Source organism: Neodiprion virginianus, chromosome 2 (assembly GCF_021901495.1).
Source record: "Neodiprion virginianus isolate iyNeoVirg1 chromosome 2, iyNeoVirg1.1, whole genome shotgun sequence".
NCBI classification, from domain to species: Eukaryota; Metazoa; Arthropoda; class Insecta; order Hymenoptera; family Diprionidae; genus Neodiprion; species Neodiprion virginianus.
In genome coordinates this window covers 1,677,144-1,704,878 of record NC_060878.1, presented here as the reverse complement: position 1 = coordinate 1,704,878, position 27,735 = coordinate 1,677,144, and the positions used below count along the sequence as shown (strand labels likewise).

The following is a 27,735-nucleotide window of genomic DNA, read 5'->3' as shown; positions in this document are numbered from 1 at the left end:
TCGAACAGTTTTTTTTTAACGGTAGCTGTTTTACCGAAATTTTCTAGTTACCGTAACAAATGAAATTTTTCTCGGTGTGGTTAAAAATTAGACATGAGATCTCTTCGTCGTAATTTAAAATACTCCAATTTTTCTTTCACGTCAATTTTGCTCAAAAACTCAATTACCGAATACAACCGATAAACACTCGAAGTTTAAGAAACTAACGAAAGATTAGAATCATTCATTCTTTCGAAACACGATCTGAGAGTATCGAATATTTTTACTACTTCTTTATATTTCTCATAAATCGTACACAGTGTTCAACATCGTTTTGTCAACTATATTTAAAATTCTTTCAAAAAAACCATACTTTTCATCGCTTATTATACACGCTTTTAACACCGACCACCTCAACGATCTCACGAAGAGTAATTTTCCCGTAACATTTTAAACATTCGTAAACGACAGTGTGGAAGAAAATACAAAAATTCCAGGCCACATACCCGAATCCCCTGACAATTCCCACATTTCCCCGACAGCCTAGACAACCCGAATTATATTACTACGAATAAAAAGCACAGACGTGAATATTCTTCTCTTCTATTATTATTGTCGTCGTTATTTTGTTGTGCGATGCACAATTTTGAACAAAATTTATTTATGCTTCGAGGTAGGGAAAATATGATTACGAAGGAGTTGGGAGGGGGGATTGGAAAAAAAAATGAAAGAAAAACCAACGTATTTCTAAAAATTATTATGCAAATCTCGCTTAACGTCGTGGGAATATCTGAGATCGTATCGCAGGCATCGAGCACCGGATGATAAGGAATTCGGTATATCTTTTAGGCACATACGTTACATACAGAGGTGTCTAATATCTAGGAAGCGTCTGCGCGCGTCAAGTTTCGGCTTTACTCACGGGTGGAAGACATAAACGCTTGTGCCGCGAGCGATCGGGACAGAGCGCGGCAGTTTCATATCAACGTTTGAATGAAAAGGGTCTCGAATGTGCAAGGGAAAAAAAATCAAGACGCGTTGATGATGTAAAAGTAGTAAAGTGACTGTAAAAAAGAGAAACGAAGCCAAATTGGAAGAATTATTCTTGTGATATAAACAATAAAACAAATAAAAAAGAGAGAACAAGTAATAAAGTTTTCTCAAAGCATTGCAAATCGTGTACAAAATTTTTTTGGGTATATCGTTTATTTGTAATATCAAGTTCGGGTTACGCGAACGATTTTTTTTTTTTGAAACGTTCTACTGGATTTCGTTTTTCACGAGATTTGTTTGAGTTACGCTCGTTGGTAGAAGTTAAAAAAAATTGTCGATTTTTTTAGGCAAATTTTTTGTAACTTTCTATTTTCTGTTTTTTTTTTGTTTTTTGATTCGACATCGTTCGACGGGAGGTGAAATTTTAAAGAGAAAACCGACAGCGACGTAACTCGGAATAATGTTTTTATATCGTTGATACGAATTTTCGAGGGTAAGGATAAAAAATGCAAGGATAAAAGTTGAGGATTGAATAACATAGTCGCGGAGGCGTAAAAAAACGACGAATACGGAAGTGTGACGGATGGAAAATTAACGAATTATCGACGTGCTCGTTTGCGGAAAAAAAGTGCGTCGTCTCGCGTCATTCGGCGAAGGAAGGAGTCGACTTGTGTCGGGCTGAGGTGCGAACTTGGTAGGTAAACAAGACGTATAAATCGATGTGAGTGCAAATAGAAGATGAATTAGACGCCTGGCGTTGTTAAAACGTATTCCCGAGTACGAGCGGTTAATTGTAACCGCGGGCTGATGATGCGAATTTCGTCAGTTTCGAGGTAATCAGCCGGGCGGTTGGAACCACAAATTATACGCGTATCCGATATCCGAAGTGAATTTACGGAGTTATCGCGCCTCAGGTTAATTCTTGAACGTGAATAATTAATTGAGAAAAGATTAGTGTAAAAAATTGATTAATATAAAAAACTAGGAGTCGTATCAATGCTCTGCGTGATGTTGGGTAGTCTGATTTTAACGTGATTTCTCAACGTTTCAATGATTTACGAGTTAATCGATCGGATCGGAATTGAAAATAGAATTACCGATCGGAGTTTTTTATCCGTCGATTATTCGAAGGTATTTTTGATCGATTTTACCCCTTTGACGTGAGTTTTTTTTTTTTTCTTTATATTCTTCGGCGGATCTGATCGTTAATATCGTGAAATTCCGAATTTGATAAGTTCGCAAAGCGCTAGATTCCGGATTATTTGACCGCGAAACTTGAACGAGACGAAGCTAACTTTGACGAAACATCAAAGTTTCGGATGGTTCGAAAACCGACGTTCAAAGTTACGAAAGTGCAAAGTTCCGAAATGGCGTAACTTGGACAAGACAAAGTTCCGAAGGTGCGAAAATGAGGAAATTTAAAAATTTGAAACGTCGAAATTCCGAATGATCGAAGATTTTCAGTTCCGTGAATTTATGGCTTGGAGAAATTTCACCAACTTTGATCTTTCTTCGTTTTGGATTTTCGATATTTTTACCTTCGTAATCTCGGTTATTCTGATTTTTTACACCCAAAACTTTGCTCGGTCGTAACTTGAATCTTGGAAATCTTGCGTTTCGATACTCCGAGCCGTCGGTTTTCCGACAATTCGAAACTTTGTTCTTTCTTCGAAGTTTGATTTCTTTACTTCAAGTTTCCTCACCAAATAATTCGGAATTATTCGCTTTTCGAACTTTTCAAATTGGGAACTTCAACCCCGCCCAATTGAAACAAAAAATTGCAAGATTCATCGACATTTTCACAATTTCGCCTGTTTAACCAAGCAGAAAATTGACGGAGTTTGAGAAAAAGTTTGACTTGTATTTACAGAAGTCCTGAATTACACGTCTATGGTTATGTATTATAATATTCCTCGCACATCGCGTCTTAAACTCTGAACACGTGATTACTCTTTCGATTATATCACGAATTGGCCAAGTTTTCTTAATACACATCATACCCCTTGGACGGTGTTTTAGCAGAAAATAACAGCAACTAGCCGGATAAAAAAAAGTTGGATAAAGTTTCTAATTGTGGTTGCGAAGTCGTGACATGAAAGACAAGAAATGAACTGTCGGCATAAGTAGGGATGGACAAAAAATGACAGAAACAACCTTGGCTCAAGTTTCTCGGTTATTTCTTCCCGCAGGGTAAGTCGAGTTCTGGAGTTGACACTGTGCCGTCAGATTCAATTTGCGGACATCCTCGTTTTTGTCCTTTTTCCGCCTTCTTCTTGCTCCTGAATTACTCTCCTCGAGTCCCTTGTCTTCGCTCATCCTAAACCTCGAGCAAGCTCTGAATTTGACAAATTTAAACTCCAATGTACGACATTAAAGTACCTATGAAAACTTTTTCTTTTTTTTTTTTTTTTCTCTATATACCAGCTCAAAGAATCGCGGATCTGATCGAAAAATTTCAAGTAGCTTGACGCAAACTTCGAACTTACAATTCTTGATTTACGCACACCCGATTTTCGTTGGTAGAAAGAATTTTGAAAGCTTTTATTTTTTCCTTCTTTCTTTCGACATCGAGGGATTCTTTTCTATTTCCGTGACGAATTTTACGGCTGTAAGTGTCTTTCGATTTCACTCAAAATCCCATCCCTTAGAAATCGCGTAGAGCTGTAAAAAACGAAAACAAAGCTGAGAAAATTCATCCCAAACAATCCACCAACCCTGATATTCATCTAATTCCATTTCGGGTCGATTGTTCTAATTATCTGACGGGGCTCAAACTTCGTTGCCGTACAGCAGACGCAGCCGAAGTGGCGGTGGAAAGTTTTGAGCTCAAGATGAAGAGGGTAGGTGGTAATCATTTTACGCATAGAGGAATATATTTGAATGCGAATATCATCCTGCCGAGAATCGGGAGGATTTTATCCAAAGATGGCACTCGAAATAGGACGAGAAGAGGCGCCGATGCGAGCTCGATTTCGCACCCTTGAGGGTATGATTGTGAGTTAACGTATTTCGAAACGGCGAAGAATCCACACCTGCAGATTTCTCTCATTTAGCGTATTTTTTCGATTTTCATATACAGAAATAAATAAACTTTTTCAACGGGACGTAGGGATAGTTATTTTTTTCCTGATAGTCCGACGTATCCTCTTAAAAATCGCGTTTGGAACTTGAAAATCGGTTCAATGCAAAAAAAGATATGAGGTTTTGTTTGAAAATGTGTGTTTTCTCTATACAAAGTACTCGTTTCTGTAACGGTAGAGTCAGTCTGCGACAGCGCATGCGCGGAGTACTGAAAACGCGACTTTTAACTCCTAGGAGCGTTGAAAGTGGTATTTTCTGCACTCCGCGCATGCGCTGTCGCGAAAAAAATCTGACGTTACGCGGCCCTAACCTCAATTTCGTGCTTCGTGAAAAACGCGTGACATACTCTCGTTACGTAAAGAATCGCGCGCAACAATGAGGCGTTTTCAATATTCGTCTTTGGCTCACCTACGACTCGCATTGCAAGCTTACTCCCGGCCGAAAAAGTCCGAGTTTGCCTCCTTGTTACGTAATATACTATTGAACAATTTCAAATCGAATAAAAAAACTGTACCAATTAGACGTGAAAAAAAAAAAAAAAAAAAAAAAAAAACCCGTCTCAAGCGAAGTTGTTGAAAAGAATTGACTCATCGAAAAGGGAGATCGGAGGAATGGAATATCACGGTTTCCACGGATACTATATGAATGCTCCTTTTTCGGTGATGGGGAAAATGAAGTGTGGCAGAAGGACGAGACCAGATCCCAAAGCAGACTGATAGACTCCACGTCCGAACTCGATGCGTTTCACCGTATTTCGAACGTGTGATATTGGTGAAATTTTTCTCTCATTCGGGAATCTGGGAAATTCGAAGTCGAATTCCTTGGCTTTATTACTCGCACGATTCTCGACGCTCTGCGAATATTTACGTACGTGAAAAGAAAAGGACGTGCCAGTCGCTGAATTGCAAGCGAGAAAAGTTTTTCGACATATAAACTGTACAGTGCTTGCGGAGTATTTTAGGTATGATATAAACTATAAGTTAAAAATAATCGATGCATCGGTTAATCGAGTCCAAACAATAATCGAACACGACTAGATTGAATCGGTAAAAATTAACCGATCAATCGATTATGTCGGATTTTTTTATTTTTTTTTTTTTCGAAACGGTGAATACGAAGCCAAAATTTTGTAAATTTCGGTATGTTTTTTTGTTAATTTATAGTTTTATTGAAAATGTTCTTCAATTTTAGGTGAAAATGTTGCATCGTTCGTGAGAGTGAAATGCGAAAATCGGTTGTAAGGAGAAATCATCGAGTCTGTCGATCAATCGAGTTTGAAAAATAATCGATTATACTCGATTAATTGGGAGAAAAATTTTTAAAATCGATTATTTTTTGTCATTACTACAACTTATTACATTAAAATTTGCAATTCTACGTTGACAAAGTCGCGATTAGTTTTGTGCCTCAATTTTCTCTCTCTTATAAATGCATGACTTATTTATTCCCAGAGGTACGAAGTTACGTACGAACTATGAATAATCTGCAAGTTTCTGCTACTCCTCGAGAATACGAGATTCCAGTACACGAGTTTCAGCTTCCGACAGAGACGACGAACTTTTATAGTTAATACCCACTGGCCTCGACAGTAATGCCGTGAAACCGTCGTGTTTGCATTTTGAAACTGCAAAAAATGGATTTCAGGTTGTAATACCGAATCGTTTTTTCACCGCTGGACGAATAACTTTTTGCAGCAAAAAGCCGGCGGCATTTTATTCGAATCAATGTGCTGTTTCAATATTTACTCATCGATTAATTTTTTCGCTTTCATTCTTTTCACCTTTTCACCTTTTTGAAATCTTTAATTTTGCGTTAAGATTTATCGATTACGCGTATTCCAATATTGAGAACGGTGAGGAGAATTAATTCGGTGAATACATACGTATAATAAACAAATAACCCGACGTGTGTAAGTGAATCGTTATATGAATAACCGATCGAATCACAATAGAAATAAATGAGAGGATTTGAAGCCGGCAGTCGGACGAAAAGCTTTTCGTGCTTTTTTTTTTACGCTTTTGCAATCCTTTTTTTATTTTTCGCACAATTTCTTTTTACTTTTTCATCATCGTGCAGTACTCGCCCAGCGATAATTACAAGTCAAATACGTCTGTACTCTTCGTTCCAAATATAGAAGCCTCGTGTATAAATTTCGTGGCAATTTCTTCAAACACGACTCGTCAACTTTGAAATGAAAATTTCATTCCAACGTCATATCATTTACTCCCTGGTGAAATGTGGAGAAAAGAAATGATTACAGAATAAAATTTCGACGAGGTCGTTTTAGTACACAGGGTGGTCACTAAATCTCCATCGCGAAATTCCCGGACTTTTCCAAGTTTAAAAATTTGTATTTAATCCAATTCATCCAAGGTTTAAAAAAATTGTGGGACGTATTAGTATGAGAAAAAAACAAAAATGTAGCAAACGATTCACGAACTTTCCGCAAGAACTCCTGACATTTCCCTGACTGTTCCAGAATTTCAGAATTCCTCGACATGTCCAGGTTTTCCAAAAAATTCCCTGACCAGACCTACGCGATGAAAATTTTTTTCTGGATATCCAGACTCGAGAAAAGAAGTAAATTATAGTGAAAGAAGAAGGATTTCACGTAAGAGGGAAAATCGTTCCTTTCATGAGAAGTTACTGCGGTCCCCTTTGTTCTCATTGTTTGGTTCGTTTGGCAGAGATTCTGACCGCCGTGCAATAAGAGAGTAAACGAAGATAGAATGAGAGTGAAAGAAGATTCGTGCAAACAACGCTCGTGTCAGCTTCAGGCTCGTGGTCTTTTCTCACAAAAGCATGTGTGAATTTAGAAATTGGACCGAAGCATGCGAGGTTTAGTTGAGTGGAACGAGCACTAATTACGAACTACTCGAAAGCCCGATTACAACGGCAAACTTTGCGGCCGAATATCAACTGCCGCATTAACGCGCCGTGGAACGGTATGATTTATTCTAATTGTGCCAGCTTCGTACTTCGGATTCCGACACTTCCAGCTTTCGAAATACGATGGGTAATAAAGGGGATGTCGACTAAGCGAAAGGATCGAATTTCGTCCTTTGGTTCTCTCTGGGGTGATGATATGATAGACAGGTCTGGAACAAAAAAACTGCGCGGGAATTTTTGTACTGTTTTGTTTTCTTTTTTTTTTTTTATATAAATTTTCACTCACTGAAATCGAGAAAAATACTCAAAAAGTTCTGTCACGTCAGACTTTTTCTTCGACTTGTGTTTGTAGGGTTGTTTGAAGTGAAACTTCCGTTCAAACTGAAATCTGGTATCTCATTTTATCAGAGTGAGACTCGAGAATAAATACAAACAGGAAAAAAGAAAATGGAAAGCGGAAGCGCCTTCGGAGGTGTATCAGACGGAAGAATAAAAGATTTCGTAGGCGAAAAGAATGAACACGGAATATATTGTATTGAAATAATGATGTTTTTCATTATTGTTATGCTTTTCTTTTTTTTTTAATGCAAATACCATGTATTTTGGAAAAACAGTGTACGCGATGGAGGGAAAATGGAAGTAATTTTTGGTTTCAGTACACTCGAAACCACGATATTTATAAAAAAAAACATCCCATGGAGCTGGAATAAAATACTTTTTTGCAGACATGCGTAATCGTTCGAAATTTTGAGAAACTGCAAAGCTTGTGCGGCGATGAAAACAACAAGTTCGGAAGGTGCAACCATCCTAACCTCAAAGAAATCGAGTTAACCTGTTGCGAGTATACATGATCGGTTTTTTTCGCAAATTTATCAAACTTTTCTTGAGCGACAATTCAATTAAATAACTATAATCCCCAAAGTTTTTAAACGATTTCAATATACTTGCTCGGATTTGATAACTCTGTCAGCACTCCGACACTCCCTTTAATTAACTGGGAAATTTCAACTCCGTAAAGCTTACTGAACCAGCTTTCATGTGGATAGACCGAAGGGTGGGTGAACCATTATTCCTTCGTCTATACGGACCGCGTTTGTTTTCAAGTCTTTTCAAATTATTTCGAGTTTCTGTTCTCCTGCAAGGGTGAAATTTAGGAACCGCGGTAACTCCACGAGGATAGTGAAAGGATTCGAAATTTTTCACCGCACGTTCCTTTGAGTCATAGTGGCATAAATATTCTTGCCACATATTTTACACACATTTTTTATATACTTTGCGAATTTTGAAAAAATATTTCTCGACCGTTTTTTGCTATTTCATATAATATACTAACAGGTTTTCAATACTCGAGAGTAACTGTTGCCTTACGATGTAAATTGTTATTGTTGGAAGCAAATTGATTGAAAAAAAAAAATCGTGAAAATCGAAGGAATAAATCATTTCCAAGAAAGTTACCCTTCTACGCATATAAATGTTTGGCACGAATTATAAGTTTTCGTGCTCGCTGATTACGAATCTGAGATCGTATTTAAAAAATTCAATCCTCCATCCAATATCCAACATGGCGGATGAAAATTTCAAATTCGATCGAATCCGGAGAAAAAACTCTGTCCAACGGTTTTTGTGATCGCCGATTACAAATCTGAAATCAGATTTTAAATACTCAGTATGGCAAATCTAATCAGCAGCCCCGAAAAGCCTTGAATATCGTTTTTTAACCGTATTTTATCAAATTCAAAATTTTCATCCACCATACTGGATCCACGATTTCGAAATTTCAAAATCTGATTTTCGATTCGCAATCATCGACCGCAAAAACTATAGCATAATATCTTGTCATAAAAGTTGACTCAAAGGGACACAGCGAGAGTTTTCGGTGAAAGATTACGAGACGAAACATGTGGCGCCGGCAGATAGGCAACCGAGATTACATCTTGAGTGTGTATTCGACTCGTGTAGTGTAAGACCGGTTGCCTATCTACCGGCGAAACATTTTTCGCCTTGGGAACCTTCACCGAAAACTCTTCTTTGTAAGAGTTATCTGCCTGCTTTCTTTTGCGGGCCCTAAGGTCTTGTGGCTGGTTATCTTTTTGCGGTTCGTAGGTACAACGTACACAGCGAATATTGTTTTCTAATAAATAAAAATCTCCTCTACCCTATACGAAGGAACCAGAGAACAGAGTCTAGTTTTGGTATTCTCGACCCGTCGACGAACGGGAAAATGTTTTCCATCCCCGGCGCTCTTTGATCAAACCCCCGAGTAACGACCGTAGCTGTGGTATATCTGTATATAGATAAAACCATTCGAAACTCTCCGGCGCTCACTCAAACGCACCAAACAAAGGAAATCCGAGAGATTTCATTCGCTTTTTACGAGACCAGACAATCCCTCCGCAGTTTGGTGCAGCTGGAGCCGGAATTAGAACGAACTATTCGAACGGTGCCATGGTTTAGGTTGTTTTCCAACAGGACTTCGCGTTCCAGATTCGAGGCATCATCGGGGAACCGTTTTGTCTTTCAAAGGCACGAGGCGTCGAAGAGCTTACGCTTCGAATCGTGCTTTCGGGAACTCCAGCTTAGCTTATGAGGTCGGAATAACGTCTCCTCGAGATATCCGCTTCACTCAATCGCTGCCAAGTTGATTCGTGGAAACATCCAGGCTATTTTTTTTTTTTCAGTCTGCTTTTTATCCTTTGGCAACGCGTTCACCAATACGTAACCTTATTTTCGACTCCCGGCCGGCTCCGAACCTCTCGTGGCGTCTTTTTTGACCGCGCACCGGGAATTTCAATGGCCGGCAACGGGGCAGATAAGCCGACTCAAAGTCACAATGTCAAAAGAGTCACCGACTCTGAGAATCCGCCGTTCTCAAAGGACAATTCGAAGTTTCACCCGAGGCAGTTTGGCAGATTTCGGACAACCCGTAGAGTGACCGTCCAGCAAAGAAACCTTCGCCCTATCGTTTGACTTGAAAAAGAGAGTAAAAGGCGCGAGGGTCGAGGTGAATTTAACCACCAGCTCTGATGTATGCGGGGAAATAAGCCGTGGAAGTTGAGGAAAAAACATGGAATCTGTAAAAGAAATTGATGGTTATCGTTACACATTCCGGGCGTTGTACAGATACGCGAGGTCACCTCGGGCGTAAAATTTTCATCTCCTTGCGGTATTCCGACATTTTCCGCTTTTCCTTCTCTTCTCCACCGACGAGTTTGAAGGTTTAAAGAATCGAGATTGGAAGACCCGGGTTCGTGACATCGCTGTTTGAACACTGATATTCGACTTTCCGTTGAAGCTGCGAAATTTCATCGCGTGAAAATGTTTGTACAGGCTCCCTTTTACAGTCGTTCCATACATCATTCATCACCAGCGATTCGTCAGTCTTTTTGAAAAATGGGATCCTTTCCATCTGTTTGAACGGATTTGAACGGGAAAGAACTCTTTTTAGAGAAAAAAATTTTTAGTGGAATTTTGGAATAAGGGTTCATTTTACCAACTTCTTTTTTTTCAAGGTGCCACTCAAAAAACTTTTGGCAAATACTGATAAAAAAGATTGTTGTAAAACCTGGTGGAGGTAGGAAAATATTTCAATATTGCGGACTTGTATATTATATATTAGTTTATTTCTTCGTATCGTGGTCCGATTAATCATTGTTCGGAAAAATCATTACCGTAAACGAAACAGGGACATCAAGATGATGCGACACTCCTATTTCGGTAACAAAAACTGTTATCCAAATTTCTCCGAGACGATTAATCTTTCGGATAAAAGACGAGAACACCCAACTGCGGAATTCTTAGGCGCAGTTTGCTGTTGATTAGCCAACGATTGATCGGACCACGATGAAAAAGAAACAAAAAAAAAAATATATATATATATATACATATGAAAAAAAAATGTTACAATAATTGGTAGCGAGCTCTAAATATTTTCCTACCACCTCCAGGTTTGACGAAAATTTTTATTCAGTATTTGGCACAAATTTGTCGAGTGGCATTTTGAAAAAGAAAATAAAAATGAACCACCTCGGAGATGGGACACGTGGTGACGAACTGTGTTGAACGCGCGCTGATAATGCGTGGAACGAGAATATTATACGGAATTGGAATATAACTATCTTCGCGTTATGAGCCACATGACCGAGGCTATGATGTGCATCGCCACGGGGAGGAAAGAGGTGAGGATATAGGAACGACCGTGATATAAAACGTAGGGAAAACAAACAGAATTTTACTCCCTCGCGGGCGCCGCGGAAGATCTTGGGATGAAGAAAAAAAAAAAAAAAAAGAATGGAACGTCATCTCGTCACTTCTCGTGCCAACAACAGTCTGTGCAAAACTTACGACGCGCAATCCATTATTATGACCGTAGTCAAAATCCGTCTGCGTTATAAAAACGATTCTTCGCCGTGGGCCGTTCTTAAATGGATAAACAATTTGGGGCGTAAAAAAAATGATTGCCGTATCGTTACAACCCAAACGAACCAAACCGGACGGCGACTAAGACTAACAACGACTATAATACCTGCCTATCCCCGACAACTTTAACCCCCACGTGACGAGATCGGCTTGATTCGTTCGTTTATTGCCCGCGGCGAAGAATCGTTGGTAAATTTTTTTTTTTTTTTTTTTTACCGACCCTCCGCCTCGTTATGTGGAAATTGTTTGACAGTCGAATCAACATGATCTCGCGGTTGTAAACTTTCTCCTTTGCTCAATCGAAATATTTTCACATTTACAGAGGAAAACTGTTTTCAATCGCCTTTTTCCAACCAAGATGTATTTTTTTTTTTTTTTTGTTTTTTTATTTTTCCTTCAATCTTCCTCTTTCTTCTTGTTTTTTCATCTGCTGTTTTATAAAACAAGTTGTTCCCTCTGTTCTGCAGGAGGTGAAATTTCATTTTAAATACCTTCGCTCGGTAAGTTGAATTTTTTTTTTTTCACTCGTTCATTTGTTCCAGTACTTTTACTTGTTGCTCGTTTATTCGCTTCCGTTTTTCTTCATCAGGCGCGAATAACAGGGAGAAAATTTAGGAACGATTCTGTGCAACAAGGAAATATTTCGTCATGATTATAAAACGGGCGTACAGAATTTGTGCAGACCGAATGATTAATGTTTATTAATTAAAATCGAACGAAGAACTTCTGAGATTTTCAACAACAAATCATAATCAATCGAATTACGTACACCATCTGTACCGTGTTTTTTACTTCTTAATGTCAGAAGCGCGAGTCTTGTGACACAAAACATGGTTCGAACCCTCTCTGATCCCCTTCTTCTCCCTTTCTTGCAATTAACAGAAAGGAAGAAACCTTCGTTACCGATCAATCTGCACCCGTTTCACTTCAATCTCACGTAACACAGCTTGCAAATTAACGCGAGTTACGTAAAGAATTTTCTGCACCAAAACTCAGTACAGCATCGTTTGGCTTGTCCGCGATTTTAGGCACTGGAGAAAAAAGAAGACGAAAAAAATAAAAATATAACTCGATAATGAATAATGACGCGCTAAAAAGACAAAAAAAAAATCAAGCCCAATATTACATAAATCCAGACCGTGCTCTTCGAGAGAATAAATAATTCTTGGGATACGGATAAGAGTTTAAATCTAGCCGTGTTTGAAAATCTCCTCTCTCGTCTCATCTTATCTCCTCCCGTAAGTTTTAATCGCGTTTATCCATTTACCCTGTAACTGAGAAGGCAGTCAAGCGTTGGGTCTTTTCATTCAAGTTCACGATACGTAACAAACAGACGAAATTAATTATGCTCGTTGGTTGATTAATCCGTTTCCTCGAGGATATCATCCGACCCGTATCTTCATTCGCAGCGACGCCTGCGGCCGAATTTCCATCCGTATAGTATTTTGCGCTTGGGTTTATCACACAGTATTCCCGAGGGCAGTTTGAACCCAGGTCCATAAACCGATGCTCGTATGTGAGCTATGGTACATAATTTTACAACATTCCTCATCCGGCCGAATCCCCAAAGCTTGCCAGAGCAGAATCCAAATGGACAAGGGATAATGGGACGCGACATGGATTTCGAATATATTCTGCTGGAAGCGTGTAACCGTGAATGTCATTCTTTTTGACGAACGTGACTCGACGTTCTCCTCCTCGTTGCCATACAGAATTTCGAGCATAAAACATCAAGGTAAACTTCACGACTACGAAACATATGGATGGTGGCAATATTTACCGTAGGGTTAAATGTCCGCTCACTCGCGTAACATAGATGGATGGATACTAGACTTTCCGGTAACGGCTAGCAAACTAATTTTCATTTTCAACCTAGGACTATGTTTTCCGATTGTGGTAAAAAATGAAAATAGTTAAGGACTGAGTGGTAACTGGAAATAAAAATTTCTCTCAGTTTAGATAGATAGACCATTGGATAGATATTGGATTTTATTATACCTTGGCCCAGTCGGAACTTCGGGCGAGTAAATATTATTATATGTACTGAAGTAAGACAGAGAGTAATCAAAGAGTACAACACAAAAAAGAATATAGTAATTAGGGACAATATAATCCACTAGGTATACTTTCCACCCTCCTCTCCACTTCTTACTCGAGGGTTTTTGTTCTCGACTGAAGCGTCGTTTCGTCTTGATTCATTGTTTTTATTATCTCTCTCCCTCCCCCGCGCCGCCATTTATCTCTTCTTTCCGAAGCGTTGAAGTATTCAACTTTTTGTTATTCACCGTTTTAAAATACACCGATTCAGAGTTTAAAGGAAGAATAGAATTTCGCATTACTCGACACTGACGTAACGAATGAATGTAACTCGGTGCTAAGCGGGTGACATGGAGCTAATACGAGAAGACAAGAACACCGCACCTCACCTCCACTTACAAGGAAGGTACTCCAGGTCGATCTCTCCGATTTGATTTCTTTTGCAATATGTTATAATAGACTAAGAACTAAGCGACACGTATTTTTTTTTATCAGCCATTAAACACTTTAAGGAGGTGAAACCACCCCCCAAAGAAATCAAATCGGAGAGATCGACCTGGTATACCTTCCTTGTCAGTGATGCGTTCTGTATTTGAGCTTGTTGTGTCAATAACTCGTTTGTCTACGCGGCTGTATTTGACCTCAGATACGTATTATTGTCTGAATATCCATCCACTTATCTTTTGGTATTGGATTGACTCGCGATGGAATTGAGTCGTATTTACGGTCAGAATTTTGCCGTGAACATATAAGCGAAGGATTGAGCAAACAGACCAAAGTTTGTTCTACACCCGGCCTTACCAGTCGGAAGAACGACCTGTTCGGTTAATTTGATTATCTTATACTATAAATGATAATTAAAAACAACGGGTTGAGAAGAACTTACAAGGAAGGTATTCCAGATCTATCTCTCCGATTTGATTTCTTTTGTAATATGTTAGAGTAGACTGAAAACTAAGCGACACGTATTTTTTTTTTTTATATCCGTGAAACCATGCCTTACTTCGGAGGGTGGTTTCACCCTCTTAAAATGTTTAATGCCGGATGAAAAAAAAACACGCGTCGCTTAGTTTTCAGCCTGCTATAACATATCAAAAAGGAAATCGAATCGGAGAGATCGACCAAGGATACCTTCCTTGTTAGTAAATCGCTGATGCTAGTGGTGATCAATAAATCACAATGTCACCGAATGTCCGTAAGAACGACAGTCGGAAACGAGGGATACGTTTCATGAAAAATTCAACGGACGTTACATTTTTTCCTGTAACTTTTCCAAAGGTTCGCGGTGTTCTATGGAATACGATAACTAACTCCAAGGATATCGTTGGGTGTCATTTAAAAGGCGGGAAAACTACTAACCCATTTGGTGCTCTATGATAAAATAAAGAGATATTCGAAAGAGCAAGAAAAAAAGGAACGTGGAAAAAGCGCACGTATAAAATATGAGAAACGACAAGCCAATGAAAAGATGTTACGCTCAAGTGAGTGAAAAACCAATATCTAATCTTTGCGGTCGTAATAACGTCTGGAGAAAAGACGGTACAAAATTGGCACGACTGTATCGCACAACGAAATTCCAAGTGGAGTCTGGCATCTGAAATTTTGCTATTCCTCTGCGCACGAAGTTGTTAGCAACTCCATTGTGCACAAGTGTACAAGAGTAGAAAGCTTCTGTAATGAATGCCCTGCAAAAGTGGTCTACTAAACGGTCTGAACGAGGGAGGTAGAAAATAGGAAGCGTAAACGAAGAGAGAGATTAAGATCTGGAAGATAGAATTTCATAATGACATCTGGGCCATAAGGGGGGTACAACTTGGAGGGTGTAAAATCAGACCAGTTTTTAGAATTTTTGTTTTAAAGTAGATGAAAACACTTGGAGCAATTTCAGTTTGAGGGCTTGATTACTTATAGTTTCAGGAACATTTTAGAAATTTTCCATTAAAATTGATAACAAAATGGTGGCATTACGCATATAAGTAGTTCTTGAAACTATAAATGAAAAAGTCCTGAAACTCAAGTTGCTCCGAGTATTATTACTTTCTTTAAAAAAAGAAAAACACTCCTAAAAATATGTATGATTTTAGACCATCCCTGAACAAGTTCGAGTTGCCGAGTTGTTGGAATTGACGATAGAGAAGAATAATTTTACGGGGATGAGAAGGGCGCGGTTTATACAAGATATTACATATTCAATGGCGACCTTCCGGTCAGTTCGATCGGTCAAATTAGTAATTCGGACCCTTCGGTTCCCGGGGAACACAATTTAGCCGTTGGACTCAATTTCATCGGTCCATAATCACACTGGTTTCATCCTTTCTTTGGCTCTTACCTTCGGCCGAGGTGAGTCAACGATTTCTGAACAAGACCTTGCTCCACTCAACCGCAGTGAGTACTGGTCGTGTTGGTTTAGGTCTGGTTCCCGTCAGTTAATGAGACTTATACCTCGATTCACGTCTTGAGAGAAACGCAAAAGAGGAAAACGGCGCAGAAAACTTTGATTGAAGATCAGAAATCGATCCGAGCCGATGCTTACGTTCTCTTGAATGGGAATTTTCGGGCGAAAACCCAGGCCAGTAATTAGGGTCCAAGCTCGTGGACGAAGGACTCCGTATTAATCTGATGAAAATTGGCTTTCCTTCAGTCCTTCTTCACTGGCCAACTTTCGGATACCTTGCAGTTACTATTACCAGAACCTCAGAAGATCGGATAATTTTTATGTGTAACTACAGGGTAGAAAAATTACTCTGTCCATAAACCGTTCTACGATTCCTTTGACGGGTTATTCCATCAACGAATGAATGATACATGCGCAATTTCGACGGTGAATAGGATCGCTAAACCTGAAAGTATAAATTTTTTTCTGATGGGGCGTGATTTCAGATCGTATAACAAGTTTCTTCAAAAATGGATGTTCGAGGTAGGATTGAAAATTTCACCGTGAAATTTTACTTGAAATGGTTTCTTATACGACCATGTCTGTGCAGACATATCTATGTAGCATTAAACATCGTTCGTATATTTCTGGGCGGATGGAAATACGAAATATGTTTGGTGAAGAGGGCCGCTGACGCGACGAATTTCATGCAACGAAATTGGCAAACCAACCTTGAGCATCCAATCTTTCGAGAGACTTGCTGCACGATGTGAGGTCAAAACTCATCATCATAACTTTCCAGATCTTGACACACGTGCCTTTCTCCTTATTATACATTCAAATTTGGCGATCCTATTCATGCACTGTCAAAATTTCGTTCGTATCATTCTATCGATTCAATAACCCGTCAAAGAGAAGCGTAGAAGGGTTTACGAAAAAGGGAAACACATAAAAGAATGACCATTTTTTCAGCTTGTAACAATGGCAACTTTACAAGCAAGATACAAGCTTCGGAAGAAAGGTGTATAGATTTTTTTATTAAAAATTATTTACTAAAAATCCAACCAATTTCCATACGGATTATGCGGGGTCAATTCTGCAGAAGGCAAACTTCCACAATATTGTTAAAGGGTCCCTTCTCACAGACCCATCGCACTGAACAAGAACTAATTCTCGAACCTTGTGACACCGGGTTACCCTTCCTTCGCCACTTCGAAACCCCCCAGATCCTCAACTCTCTATTGAGCGATTTGCAATTTGCGAAACATCGAGTGTCGAGGACCCGGGAATAGTGGAGAAGTCCAAGTGTTGAACACGGCTGGAGAAACGATGTCGCAAAGTGCTTCTAAGTATCGCCGTAACAACGGAAGACCATTAACTCCTTTAGTGTGCGGAATAAAACCCGTTCAAGACGATCAAGTGCCGGCATATTCTCTCAGCGAAACACCCAGCCGTTATCCCCGGTTTCCAGGTCGTAATGTCTCCGGTATTTAACACTTGGTGCACGTACCGTTTGCCACGACACGTAATTCTATTAGAACGTGACGGGCGTTCTATTAAATTTCCCTTACATGTCGTAGAATTTCGTACTAGTCCGATAATCGCAGAGTGAACACGTATCGTCGCAAATTTATCTCAAACTTTGTATATCGGGTTCTAAGAAGACGCTCGTTTTTCAGAAATCCAAGATTACTTGTCGACTCTTTCAAGAGCTGCGATGATTTGGTCCAAGTTCGCCTTTTGCTCGAGGCGCGTTGCGTCAGTTTGACAGTCAGACGAAGAAATTCTCCAATGGAGGGGGGGTAATTGGAAATTTCGTTTCATTCCTTTTTTACATTACACCATTGCCAATTCCAAGGAAACGACAATAGTGGAAAACTTATGAAAAAAAAAAAAAAAAAAATCCATTAGACGGGATAATAAGAACGTTTCATTCGGCTAAAAGCAACGGCTACGCTCAAATTGATTTTTCTTCTTCGTATTTTGGATACGTTTACAAGAGGTGGGTAATTGATATAATGGTAACCCAATTTAAGAGCCACTCTCTCAATTATGTCTTTCTGACTTTCACCCTGTCCGTCGGTCGCGGAACGACTGAACAGAATTCTGATCAACGAAAGCATTACCAGTCGGCTCATTGTCGGAGGTGGAAAAGTTGATCCCGCAAAAGCCAAGCCGTTTGAAGATAAGTTGGACAAAGCTTTCTGACCTTCTCGTCTGGGGTGGATAAAATAATGATAACGATTTTCGCCGGCGTGTGATTTCTGAAGGAAATGAGACTGACGATTACGATGATTAAACGAGCCGGATTTCGGTCAACGAGTCAACCTCACCTACACTCACTGGTCGAGATCGTTTATAAAACGCCACCCCCGAGAAATTTAGGGCTTGGATTATCGCGCAATGAAAATAATGCGTGATTTCTTGCGCGTTGAGCGAACGATCCAGCCCGATAGTAATTCAAGTGCCAAGCCGAAAGCTTTAGTCCGTATAGTCGGAGCAATTGTCCAAGCGGTTATGATCGCCGAGTGGATGATTCGTTCGTTCGTTCGGAATTTACGTTACGTCAGACGCTAATGGCCGGCTGAGAAATATAATATAACGGCTTGCGACGTTATTATCCGGGAAAATGAAGGCCTCTCTTCGTTCGCTCGATCGATCACCCTCGTCCTCCTTCTCCTCGAGACTGCACACCGGTAATGACGAAATTCTTCCCCGATGTAGAAGAAAAGCTCGAAAGCCTCGCTCCCACACTATCCGACGCCTCGCAGGCGGCCCCTTATCTAAATATACGTCAATGTTTACGTGGCGGTTCAAGCAAATCGTACGAATGTTTTTCGTTGTTGTTAAAACCGGGCTAGGGTTTCTCATTAAAATTCACGAGCAAAGTTATTATATGTAAAATATTCGGCGTTTATATATTGTTGAATTGTTCCGCGCGTTCGAGTCTAAACCGAGACGTGATTTTTTTTCGTTTTTCTTCTTTTTTGTACACCCTCAGTCTACGTTCTTTCCTTTCACCTCATCCCAGGTGGTGAACATTGTCGAAATTTAATTAGCGTTCGAAGTTTTCAAACATAGGTATTATGCCTACACTTTGCGGCATAATTTGCTTGAGGGATGGAAGTAATTCTATTCAACAAATTTTCCTCCTCGCGTCGTTAGTCACTCTTCGGATAAGTGCGGATGTAAATATTTCTCATCCATCAAGTGTTGATATGAGTCTGTTTGATCAGTGAAATAATTATTTACGGTACGGGTGTGTAAAAATCGTAAAATGCATCGCTGATCATGATGAACAATTTCACCAACTTACTCGGCTCGAATTTATAAGCCGAGCTTGAATTATTGGATGAAAACTACGCGGCAATATACACATTCTCGAGTATACTACGAGATCTAAAATACTCTCCGGACGTATTCGAATGCGAAAATACTCCATCCTCGATCTTTGATCTCTGTGTTAGATCATGGACGTGGACGGAGATTAAAATAATGAGAGCGGTTTAGAGCCTCGGCGGTAATCCAAATCCCCTCTGTCTATAACCACAGTGTACGTTGTGTAAAAGAAATGGGATACTTGAAAGTTTCTTCGGGATTGCCGAGGGTTGAAAAATATATAGGTATAATAAATAAAACGGGGAGAAACATCGAACGATTTTCAATAACCTAGAAGAATTCCGCACATTTTAACCACCGTTATTTCAAACTACCTGCTAAAACTTTCCCTCTAACGATCGATTTTCATTTCTCTACATATTTTACCCACATGTAATGTTCAGTTGTTCAGAATTTTTACGTTATACACTCGCGAGGGAAGCTGTATTATATAAGGACCGTGTCTGGTACCGTCTCCTACCCGTTTAAGAGGATTAAACCCCCCTCGTGGAAGCTGCGTAATAGCTGGGAGGTTTAATTGTAAGTAAGGGCGTGGGTATAAGAGAAGGATGAAGACGCGCTTATCCTATTACTAGATCAGCTATTCGCAATCTGCTTAAATGCCGAGGGTTTCTCAAGCCCGATACCGAACTTCTTTGTAGATTCGGCCGTCTTACAGAATCACGCGACAACATTTGCAAAAAGATTCGATTGAACATAATGTCCCAGCAGGACCATTTTATATTTGTGTTATTTCTTACGTTTCTGTTAACGAATGTGACGCAAATTTTGCAATTTTAACGTTTAATGTACAATTTTACCTTTTGTTGTGACTCATTCGTACGAGAAAAAAATTGTCAAATCAACCCAAAAATTTTAGTGGTCCTCCTGGGGAACATTTTTTTTTTTTCGTACCGCGTGGCTTCTCGGTTTCGTGACTGTCGCAAAGCAGTTTTTCCCGATGAAATGAATCAATCACAGATGTGACAGTGGACCAAGATTATTCTTAGCAAAAATCAATCGAGCGGCACAGTCTTTCTCTTTCGTCGATACTCATTCACGACTTATGATTTCGAAAAGAATGGGAGCAGAAATTCTACAAGAGCAATCTGCCGGTAGGCTAAAAATAATCGAATGAAAAGTTATAATCTTGTGTAAGAATGGTAGAAGCTCACTCGCTAAGTATCAAGTGGGATTAATTTGATCAGGTTGGATTCGTTGTTACAAGCGATGTGAGAAAGGTGGTGAATTTGATTAGAGGTGTAGGGTTCTTCGTAGAGCGAGGTTTCTTCATTGAGACCCTTTTTCAACGTCAAGCTATAACTTAATCAACCAGACACTCTCTCTCTCTCTCTTGAAAATAATTTCAATTCTTTGCTAAGAAAATTGAAATATAGTCTAATTACGCCGAGTAAAGGGAGGGTGATTGTAATGAAATTGATTCGAATCCACAGCCGATAAATCGAATTTGCGATCACCGATCGAGGGTCGTTCCTCGCCGTATGGGACTTTTCCACGATCGACGGTATTATAAAACGAGAAGGGCGAACGATCGAACATACCCATCCAACGATGACACAGAGCTCCGTAGCAAAGAGCTGAACGATTCGATGCTGATCGTCATAGGTTTGGAATTTTATCTGATCTCGCGAGTGTGCGCAACGTGTGTGTGTGTGTGTGTGTGTAAAGCTCGCAGGCAGTCGGGCAAGCAGAGGGAGGTGCAGGTTGGCCAAAGTAATTGTTTCGGTGGGCGGTTATAGACGTGTGACCAGATGGCGCAGACGTCACAGGGTGCAGGCCACGAGGCGACTGAATTTTAAACCAATTCCGACGGAAAGTTTTGAGCAACGGACTCACCCCTTAATACCGTAAGACATTCGCGTATCACTGCCGGTGGGACAGGGTGGTTTCCGGCCGAGTTGAGCCACGGGTGTCAGCTGCGGAGACTGGCTTCCGCTGCACCCCGATCCGAGGGAGAAACACCCATGTTCAACGACGTAAGTAAGTAGGATCCGACCCCTGAGTTTTAAACTATTCCAATCAAGTAGAGCGAGACTCGTTGGTTTCGTAGGAAAGTCAGGTAAGTGTACCAGTTACCGACCCTGTCCCAGTTAATGACATTTCATTGGTAGTATCCGTTTGATCCTTGGTTCTAAAACTACTAAAAATATATTTTTAGTGTCCAACCCTCTAGCAATCTAGGTTTTTTAGTCATCGAGAAATTCACAATTTCTGCCGTACATTTGTAATTTTGGAAAATGAAAGAGTCCATAATCGGGTCAATAACTGGTACAACTTACCCTAGTTGCGCGAGCGTGACTTCGTTATTTCTAGGAACAAGAGATATTTGCAATCAACAAAGCATCTGTCCTCGTTAACTAACCGAAAGTGCTTGCAAACTTTTCCCGCGATACGTCGACGTTCAGGTTCAGTTTCTGGACAGATTTCTTCCCGTTGGCGGGTATTCCAACTTTTTAATTGGCACTGAAACCGTTGGTCTTTGTTCAAACGGCAGCCTAATTTACGCGCGGTTTTATTGCCTTGGCACGTGCAAAAAGGTGGGCCAGTTAATTGTGTGTACCCTACGATAGAAAACTTGGTGTGCGTGTGTGTGTGTGTGGAAAGACCTTCGGTGTCTAGTTTGCAGGTGTCTATATGTATGTGCATGTGTATCTATTAACCGATAGGGAAAGTGAGATACAGAGGTTGCGCCGAGATAAGCTGTGCACACAATTAACCCTACATGGGTCTCAAGCTTGTTTTCTATCCCCCTCTTCAAAGCTTTTTTCCAAACAATGTTACCAGCAGCTCCATGAGCCGTAATCCGCTCTTGCTAGTCGTTTTCATTCTGTGTGTACATATAATATGAATATTACATCCACGGTCGTGGGAAATCGCATCACGCAACAATTTCATCTTTTTCTTGAAACGGAATAAATCTCTTCATGATCCCATCACGCGCTTCCGTGGGCATTTCATCCAGCCACCGCCGCTATTACGACTTCAATAAATCAGAATTTCGATCTTTACGATGTCGTTTTATAATGGCTGTATAACATTTGCGCGTTCGACCGTTCGCCGACGATTCCGGATACGCATCATCGCACATCTCTAATTCCATTGAGTCCTGGGAACCATTAGCAAGGGACGCGAGTCCTAAGAATTGGGTAGGCTAAACTCGCGGGTATGATTCAAGAGTTGAGGATTAAAACCGCAATGTGGGACCATCGGCCGTTCATTCGGGGTGGAAGGAATCGTGTTGATATTTTTTTGCCTGCCCAACGATGAGTCGTGAAACGTGATTTTTTTCCGCTGAAGCCTGAGCATCGCGGTGATAAATTCACGCTTGGTTATATCGAGGATATTTATAGTACCCCAAAACCTGATCTATACGTACGCTGGTTCAACAAACTACAAAAATAAAGACACTGCAGCGCTTGTTGTATAAATGATTGCGATGCCCACGATCTAGACATCGCTGTTCCTATAATACCCCGAAGAGGTTCGACATGTTACTACACAAGTTGGTTGGTTTGTAGCTTAAATATGCCAGTCCAGTTTGTATTTTTCACTCATCGCCGGTGCGAACGAAATCAAAAAGCCGGGAGCGATGGGTTCACAATATTGAGGCAGCTGGGCCTGATGGAGATAACAGAGGAATGTTTTCAATCTCATATAGCTGCTTTTTCATTTTTATCTCACTTAGGCAACGTTCAGCATTTCCATTTCAAACGCGTGCTTATTTGAAATAGAACTAATCTTCTGTTTTAGTATTTCCAAGTGTTCCAATCGTTCTTTCACATTCTCAACCGAATGTCAATCACAATGATTGACAAATCCTGGCCGAGAAAAATGTCTGACCGATTGTTCAAGTGTACTCTGGTAAAATGCCGGATATGTGAATCGGTTCAATCATTAACGAGGCCCAGGTAGCACACTGTTGGCTGTTAGTTGTCTTAATATAGACAAAAATTCCCAGTCGACTATTTCAAGTCAACTAGGAGGAGGCATATTATGAGCCTAAGAGTGCGCGAATGTCCTCTGAAATGTCATGGCAAAGACAACACGCTACGTAAACTATTATTAGGTTTTCAGTTGACTGTGAGCAGTCAAGACAAAAAAGCAATAATTTGCAAGTAAGCTAATTACGTGGACTAACAGTCAGCTGGCGTCAAGTATGAGATAGCGATTAGTCAGTCTAACTGCCACCAAACGTTGACGTTCATTATGCACATGAATGCGCTCACGTAAACAATTATTTGTCTGAAAAACATCAAAAACTTTTCACTTGACTTTCCAGTGGTAACTGGAATAGGGTGACAACGGGTTTTCTAGTCGAATTGCCTTATACTTGGCATTTCAAGGGACATTCGTAGACATGAAGTATACCGCATGTCAAGTGTAAATCCAGTTTTTTGACGATCTATAGACATTCAACAATAGTCGACATTTTGTCTATTTTTTCCCAACAATGCGTCGACATTTTTTTAATTCCACAAAACGTCGACTTTTTGTAGTCGAATGAAGGTCAACCTCTGGGTAAGTGTGCTACCTGGGGACCTATCCAGGTCCTATGCATATGGATAAGTTTACGAATAGGTCCGGACGCAGACCGAACAGAGTATCGGATCCAAATAAGTCCCTGTATACATATAATTATCGAATCGATTCACCAATCCGGCATTTTTATCAGGGCATGTAAATCGGCGAGTATGGCTTGCTGAAAAAGTTAAATTGGCGTTGAGAAAAGCTCGTTGAATAATCTTCCAGCGGTGTGTCATCACTCGAAGTATAATTCACGAGTGCGGTTGAAGATTATACGAATTTATAATTTTACCTCTCTTCAACTTTCAGGAGAAAACGAGAGTACGGAGTGCTTGCAAATAGGAGAGACCGTGATCACAGACAGCCTTGAAACCGAGCCGGTTATTTCCCCGCCGTTGAGTATGAAGGCAGTGAAAATACGCTCTACATCACTAATCATATTTCCATCTGAGCAGTTTCTACGGGTATAGAAGTCCGCGAAGTTTTCGGGGCGTGTTAACGAGGGTACAAAATCACTCAAACCGTGTGATATAAATTAGAGAGTCCTCCGGTGAATTACCAGCACGATGTGTTGCGTGGGCGAGTCCAATCCTTCATTCCACAAGATCGAGTTCTGCGAAGGTCTGCGAGCAGGAAGTCAGAGAGAGGAAATCGGTGCTGCTAATTGAAAAAAAAAAGGTCACGAAAGTTCGTTGCTGAGGACATGAGGACCGTCGTGGAAGTCGCGGATCTGAACAGGACGCTCTTTACTCGGATTGGGGAGACGCGGGTGAGGCACGCCTTGCATCGTTTTTACCGCGAAATGGTGCCACTTCCGGTGTCATCGCTCGGCACGAACCTGACCTCCATCCCAAACGACAAACTGGACGTCGGAAACGGAACGACCCCGAGCGAGGAACTCGACGGGACGACGCACAAGCTCTACCTCTACGGTACCCCGCCTCTGATACTGTTCTGCATCATATCCATCGCCATAAACGTCAAGATACTTGTCAGCGTCTACTGGATACGGCGACCCCTCAGCCCCACCCTCCACATTAGCCTCAGCCTGGCTGGCGCTGATGCCTTCTCCAGCATAGCTTTAGGAGTCGGTCTCGTGATGAACAGCTTTGTCCCCATCGGACTAGGCTACGAACTCTCGGGTGGGTTCCTAAACGCTCAATCTTAATGCCTACCACCTGAATTTCATTATCCCAGTCTTGACGCTGAGTAATTGAAATTGATTTCCTGGCACCGTAACGGAGTTCTCGTGTTTCCGAGATTCAACCACTAATACATGTTTCTCGCTCACTTAATATACTTCAACCGTTAAAACAGATTTAAGGCATTCATTATACAGAGACTGTAATTTCCATATATTTCTTTCCACATCTTCCATATCTTTCGGCGAATTTGGCAATACTTTACTGGATTTGCACGGGAATTCGAGGGTGCACAAACTTCTCAAGTACCGTGATGTTCCCTTTCACATAATATGGCGAGTCAGTGCCAGTGAGTGAAACATCTATTTAGGTGAATGGATTCATGGCATTGCACGAATATGTTTCAGGCGTTGACTGCTTTAAACTGGGGCTCGAAGCCGTTAGGCTCGGCGCGATAATAATAACTGTCGCCCATCTGATGGCCCTTGCAGCGAATCACTACCTCGGGATCCTGAGGCCTCTGCACTATCTCTCGATAATGACGCACAGGCAAGTATCGTAATCTCTATATGTATTTCATGTCTGATACTTGAATTCCGATTCATCTTCATTCGTCAAACTTTTAGAAACACTACGCTGCTGGTGGTGCTCCTTTGGGTCCTACCCCTGTCCTTTTTCTTGTCGTACTTTGGTCTGATTGAGGACCAGGGTTTCCAATCGGAGAACTGCGAGATAAACACGTGAGTGATGGACCGTTTCAAGTTTCACCAAAGTGACGCACGGCCCCGTATCGTAACATTGACAAAACTCGCATTACAGGTTCCTGTATTACAAGAAGTTCAGACTGATGTTCAGCAGCCTCTTCTTCGGCCCGTTTCTTCTCATGGTCTGCATCTATACTCACATATTCTGCATAGTCAAGAGGCACCAAGCGTCCAGACTTAAATTCAGCAGAGCCGGGTCTCTCCATCGGGGACCAAACAGCCTGCGGCAAAACTCGTCCCAGCAGATGGCCAGGAACGTGAAGGCCATCCACACGACCCTCTACATCCTCGGTAATTGGTCTTTGTGCGTGATATGGTATGAATTCGATAAAAACACAAGTTAAAGCCACGTTTGTTGAGCTCTTTTTCGCTTTGGAATGTTTTTCCCAAAAAGGTTCCAAGCTGTTCTGGAAGGTTGCCATTTGCGTTAATCCAGAGATGACGCAGGTCTTACAGTCCGAAATTCCTTCCAAGTCTTTGCGAAGTCCCAAAGTGATAGAATATCAATAAATATACCCATCCTCACTCCGCAGGAAGCTACGTGGTTGGTTGGATGCCAGGAACGATTCTGTACATCCTCGCTTGCGACGATTGCCTTCTGAACCTTGACTGGGTTACCGGAAGAGCCAAGTTCCTCGTCTACAATGCTGTCAACTGCCTGATAATTCTGAAAACACTAGTGAACCCAATCATATACGCGGCAAGGATGCATGAGATCAAGGTAAGAGTCCGTTCCATTGGTTACGTAGAATATGGACTCTATTTCGACGTTCTGATTACTTTTTCCTCGCATTTAGGTGGCGAAGAGGCGGATGCACGCGTCCCTCTGCAGATGCTTCAATCCAGCGCGAGCCGACGGCATGGCTATCGGCCTCCACTGTAGTAGCGAGGGGAACCAGAGTAACAGAGCATCTCTTTCGAGGACGGCAGTTTGCAAACTGGCGAGCAACGTCAGTGGGAAGAACCAGCGCGGCAGTGACCGCTCCTACACAAGGACAAACACTGTTCTCTGAGGTCGGCGGGAGGCCGTCGAGATGAAAAGACTCGACGCCTAACGACAATTTTAATGCAAAAGTATCCCAGCAGGGTGCATATAGCTGAGCTACTGCATCCCGTTTAACAACCTAATACGGGCCACCATTACTCTTCTGATATTAAGCGCATGCATATGCGGCACACAATACCCCAGAGAGATTAACGGTCGGTGGTTGGTTTGCGGGGAAATGACAAATAACGAGAAGGTGTTGCAGGGAGAGCCATGAATTCAGATATATTGACCATGGTGATAAGTGTATTTGAAACCTTGAACAACGGTGAAGAAAATATTGTTTTGAAACGTGAATATTTCATTCAATGCATATAGGTCACTGATATCAGTGATATAAATGTGTACGTAAACATAAGAGGAAAAGAGTTAACCAGTTTAACCAATACCTATCGGTGTTGTTGTAAATAACGCAGTGCTCGCTTTGAATTGTGAACGTATACTATGTATTTACGCGTGCCTAAGGATTATGGTCTTTTTGGCAGTAATAGAGATATTCGCGAGGAAAATAATACAGTTGAATAAATAAATTAATTGACGCTCGCTGAACAACGCAGTGGACAAAGTACATTTCGAGAACACTGAATGAACTATTTGAAAAATTCTGAACATGGCGTCAGGTGCGACGAATGACGTAATAAATTTTGTGGCCAATCGTATGGCAGTGCTATAAACTTCGCTAGGGTTCGCCGAGTATTGATTGGAATAATAAAAATTCAATAACATACCAATAAATCACTAAATATTTGCCCTTCGAGATAATGAACATTGACTGTCTGAACGTTCACGATGATAATACAATACTATGTGTAAAATATATATATATATATATATATATATATATATATATATATATATATATATATCGCTTTTGCAAATTATTACGACGCAATTATATCTAATTTATGTAATTGTGAAAAATAATAATGTTGAGCTGTATATATCGAAACATTTAAAATTTTCTCAAATTGTATAACAACCGAATCGGTAAATACATACTGATACTGTTCTTTTTTCGATAATTTTCTTTCCTACTTTCATCGAGTGTACCTGTAAATGCAAAATAAACGTATTTTAAACGGGAAATGTTTT

The 27,735-nt window shown here is 40.7% G+C and overlaps 2 protein-coding genes across 5 annotated transcripts in view; one reads left to right on the top strand and one right to left on the bottom strand.

Annotated features, from left to right (window-relative positions):
- The window catches only part of LOC124296895 (glycosyltransferase 25 family member), a 41,223-nt gene that overhangs the window by 9,261 nt on the left and 4,227 nt on the right, over positions 1 to 27,735 (bottom strand). The window lies entirely within an intron of this gene.
- On the top strand, positions 966 to 27,712 carry LOC124296896 (lysophosphatidic acid receptor 1-like). Of its 4 annotated transcripts, none has more exons than XM_046747298.1 (7): positions 966 to 1,666; positions 24,002 to 24,834; positions 25,242 to 25,383; positions 25,461 to 25,574; positions 25,654 to 25,889; positions 26,132 to 26,319; positions 26,396 to 27,712. In XM_046747298.1, exons 2-7 carry the CDS (start codon positions 24,396 to 24,398, stop codon positions 26,609 to 26,611), a joined length of 1,335 nt encoding a protein of 444 aa, XP_046603254.1. In that variant the 5' UTR covers positions 966 to 1,666; positions 24,002 to 24,395; the 3' UTR covers positions 26,612 to 27,712. The 4 variants fall into 4 exon arrangements, with proteins under 4 accessions (XP_046603254.1, XP_046603257.1, XP_046603256.1 ...); XM_046747301.1 differs by lacking the exon at positions 966 to 1,666 and adding an exon at positions 3,089 to 3,162; XM_046747300.1 differs by lacking the exon at positions 966 to 1,666 and adding an exon at positions 20,917 to 21,144.

What these genes read in the sequence shown, in the direction of transcription:
- LOC124296896 (XM_046747298.1), top strand. Translation starts at nt 24,396, where the DNA reads ATGAGGACCGTCGTGGAAGTCGCGGATCTGAACAGGACGCTCTTTACT. An exon ending in ACTAGGCTACGAACTCTCGG is followed by an intron (nt 24,835 to 25,241) that starts GTGGGTTCCTAA and finishes AATATGTTTCAG; the next exon opens with GCGTTGACTGCTTTAAACTG. An exon ending in CTCTCGATAATGACGCACAG is followed by an intron (nt 25,384 to 25,460) that starts GCAAGTATCGTA and finishes TCAAACTTTTAG; the next exon opens with AAACACTACGCTGCTGGTGG.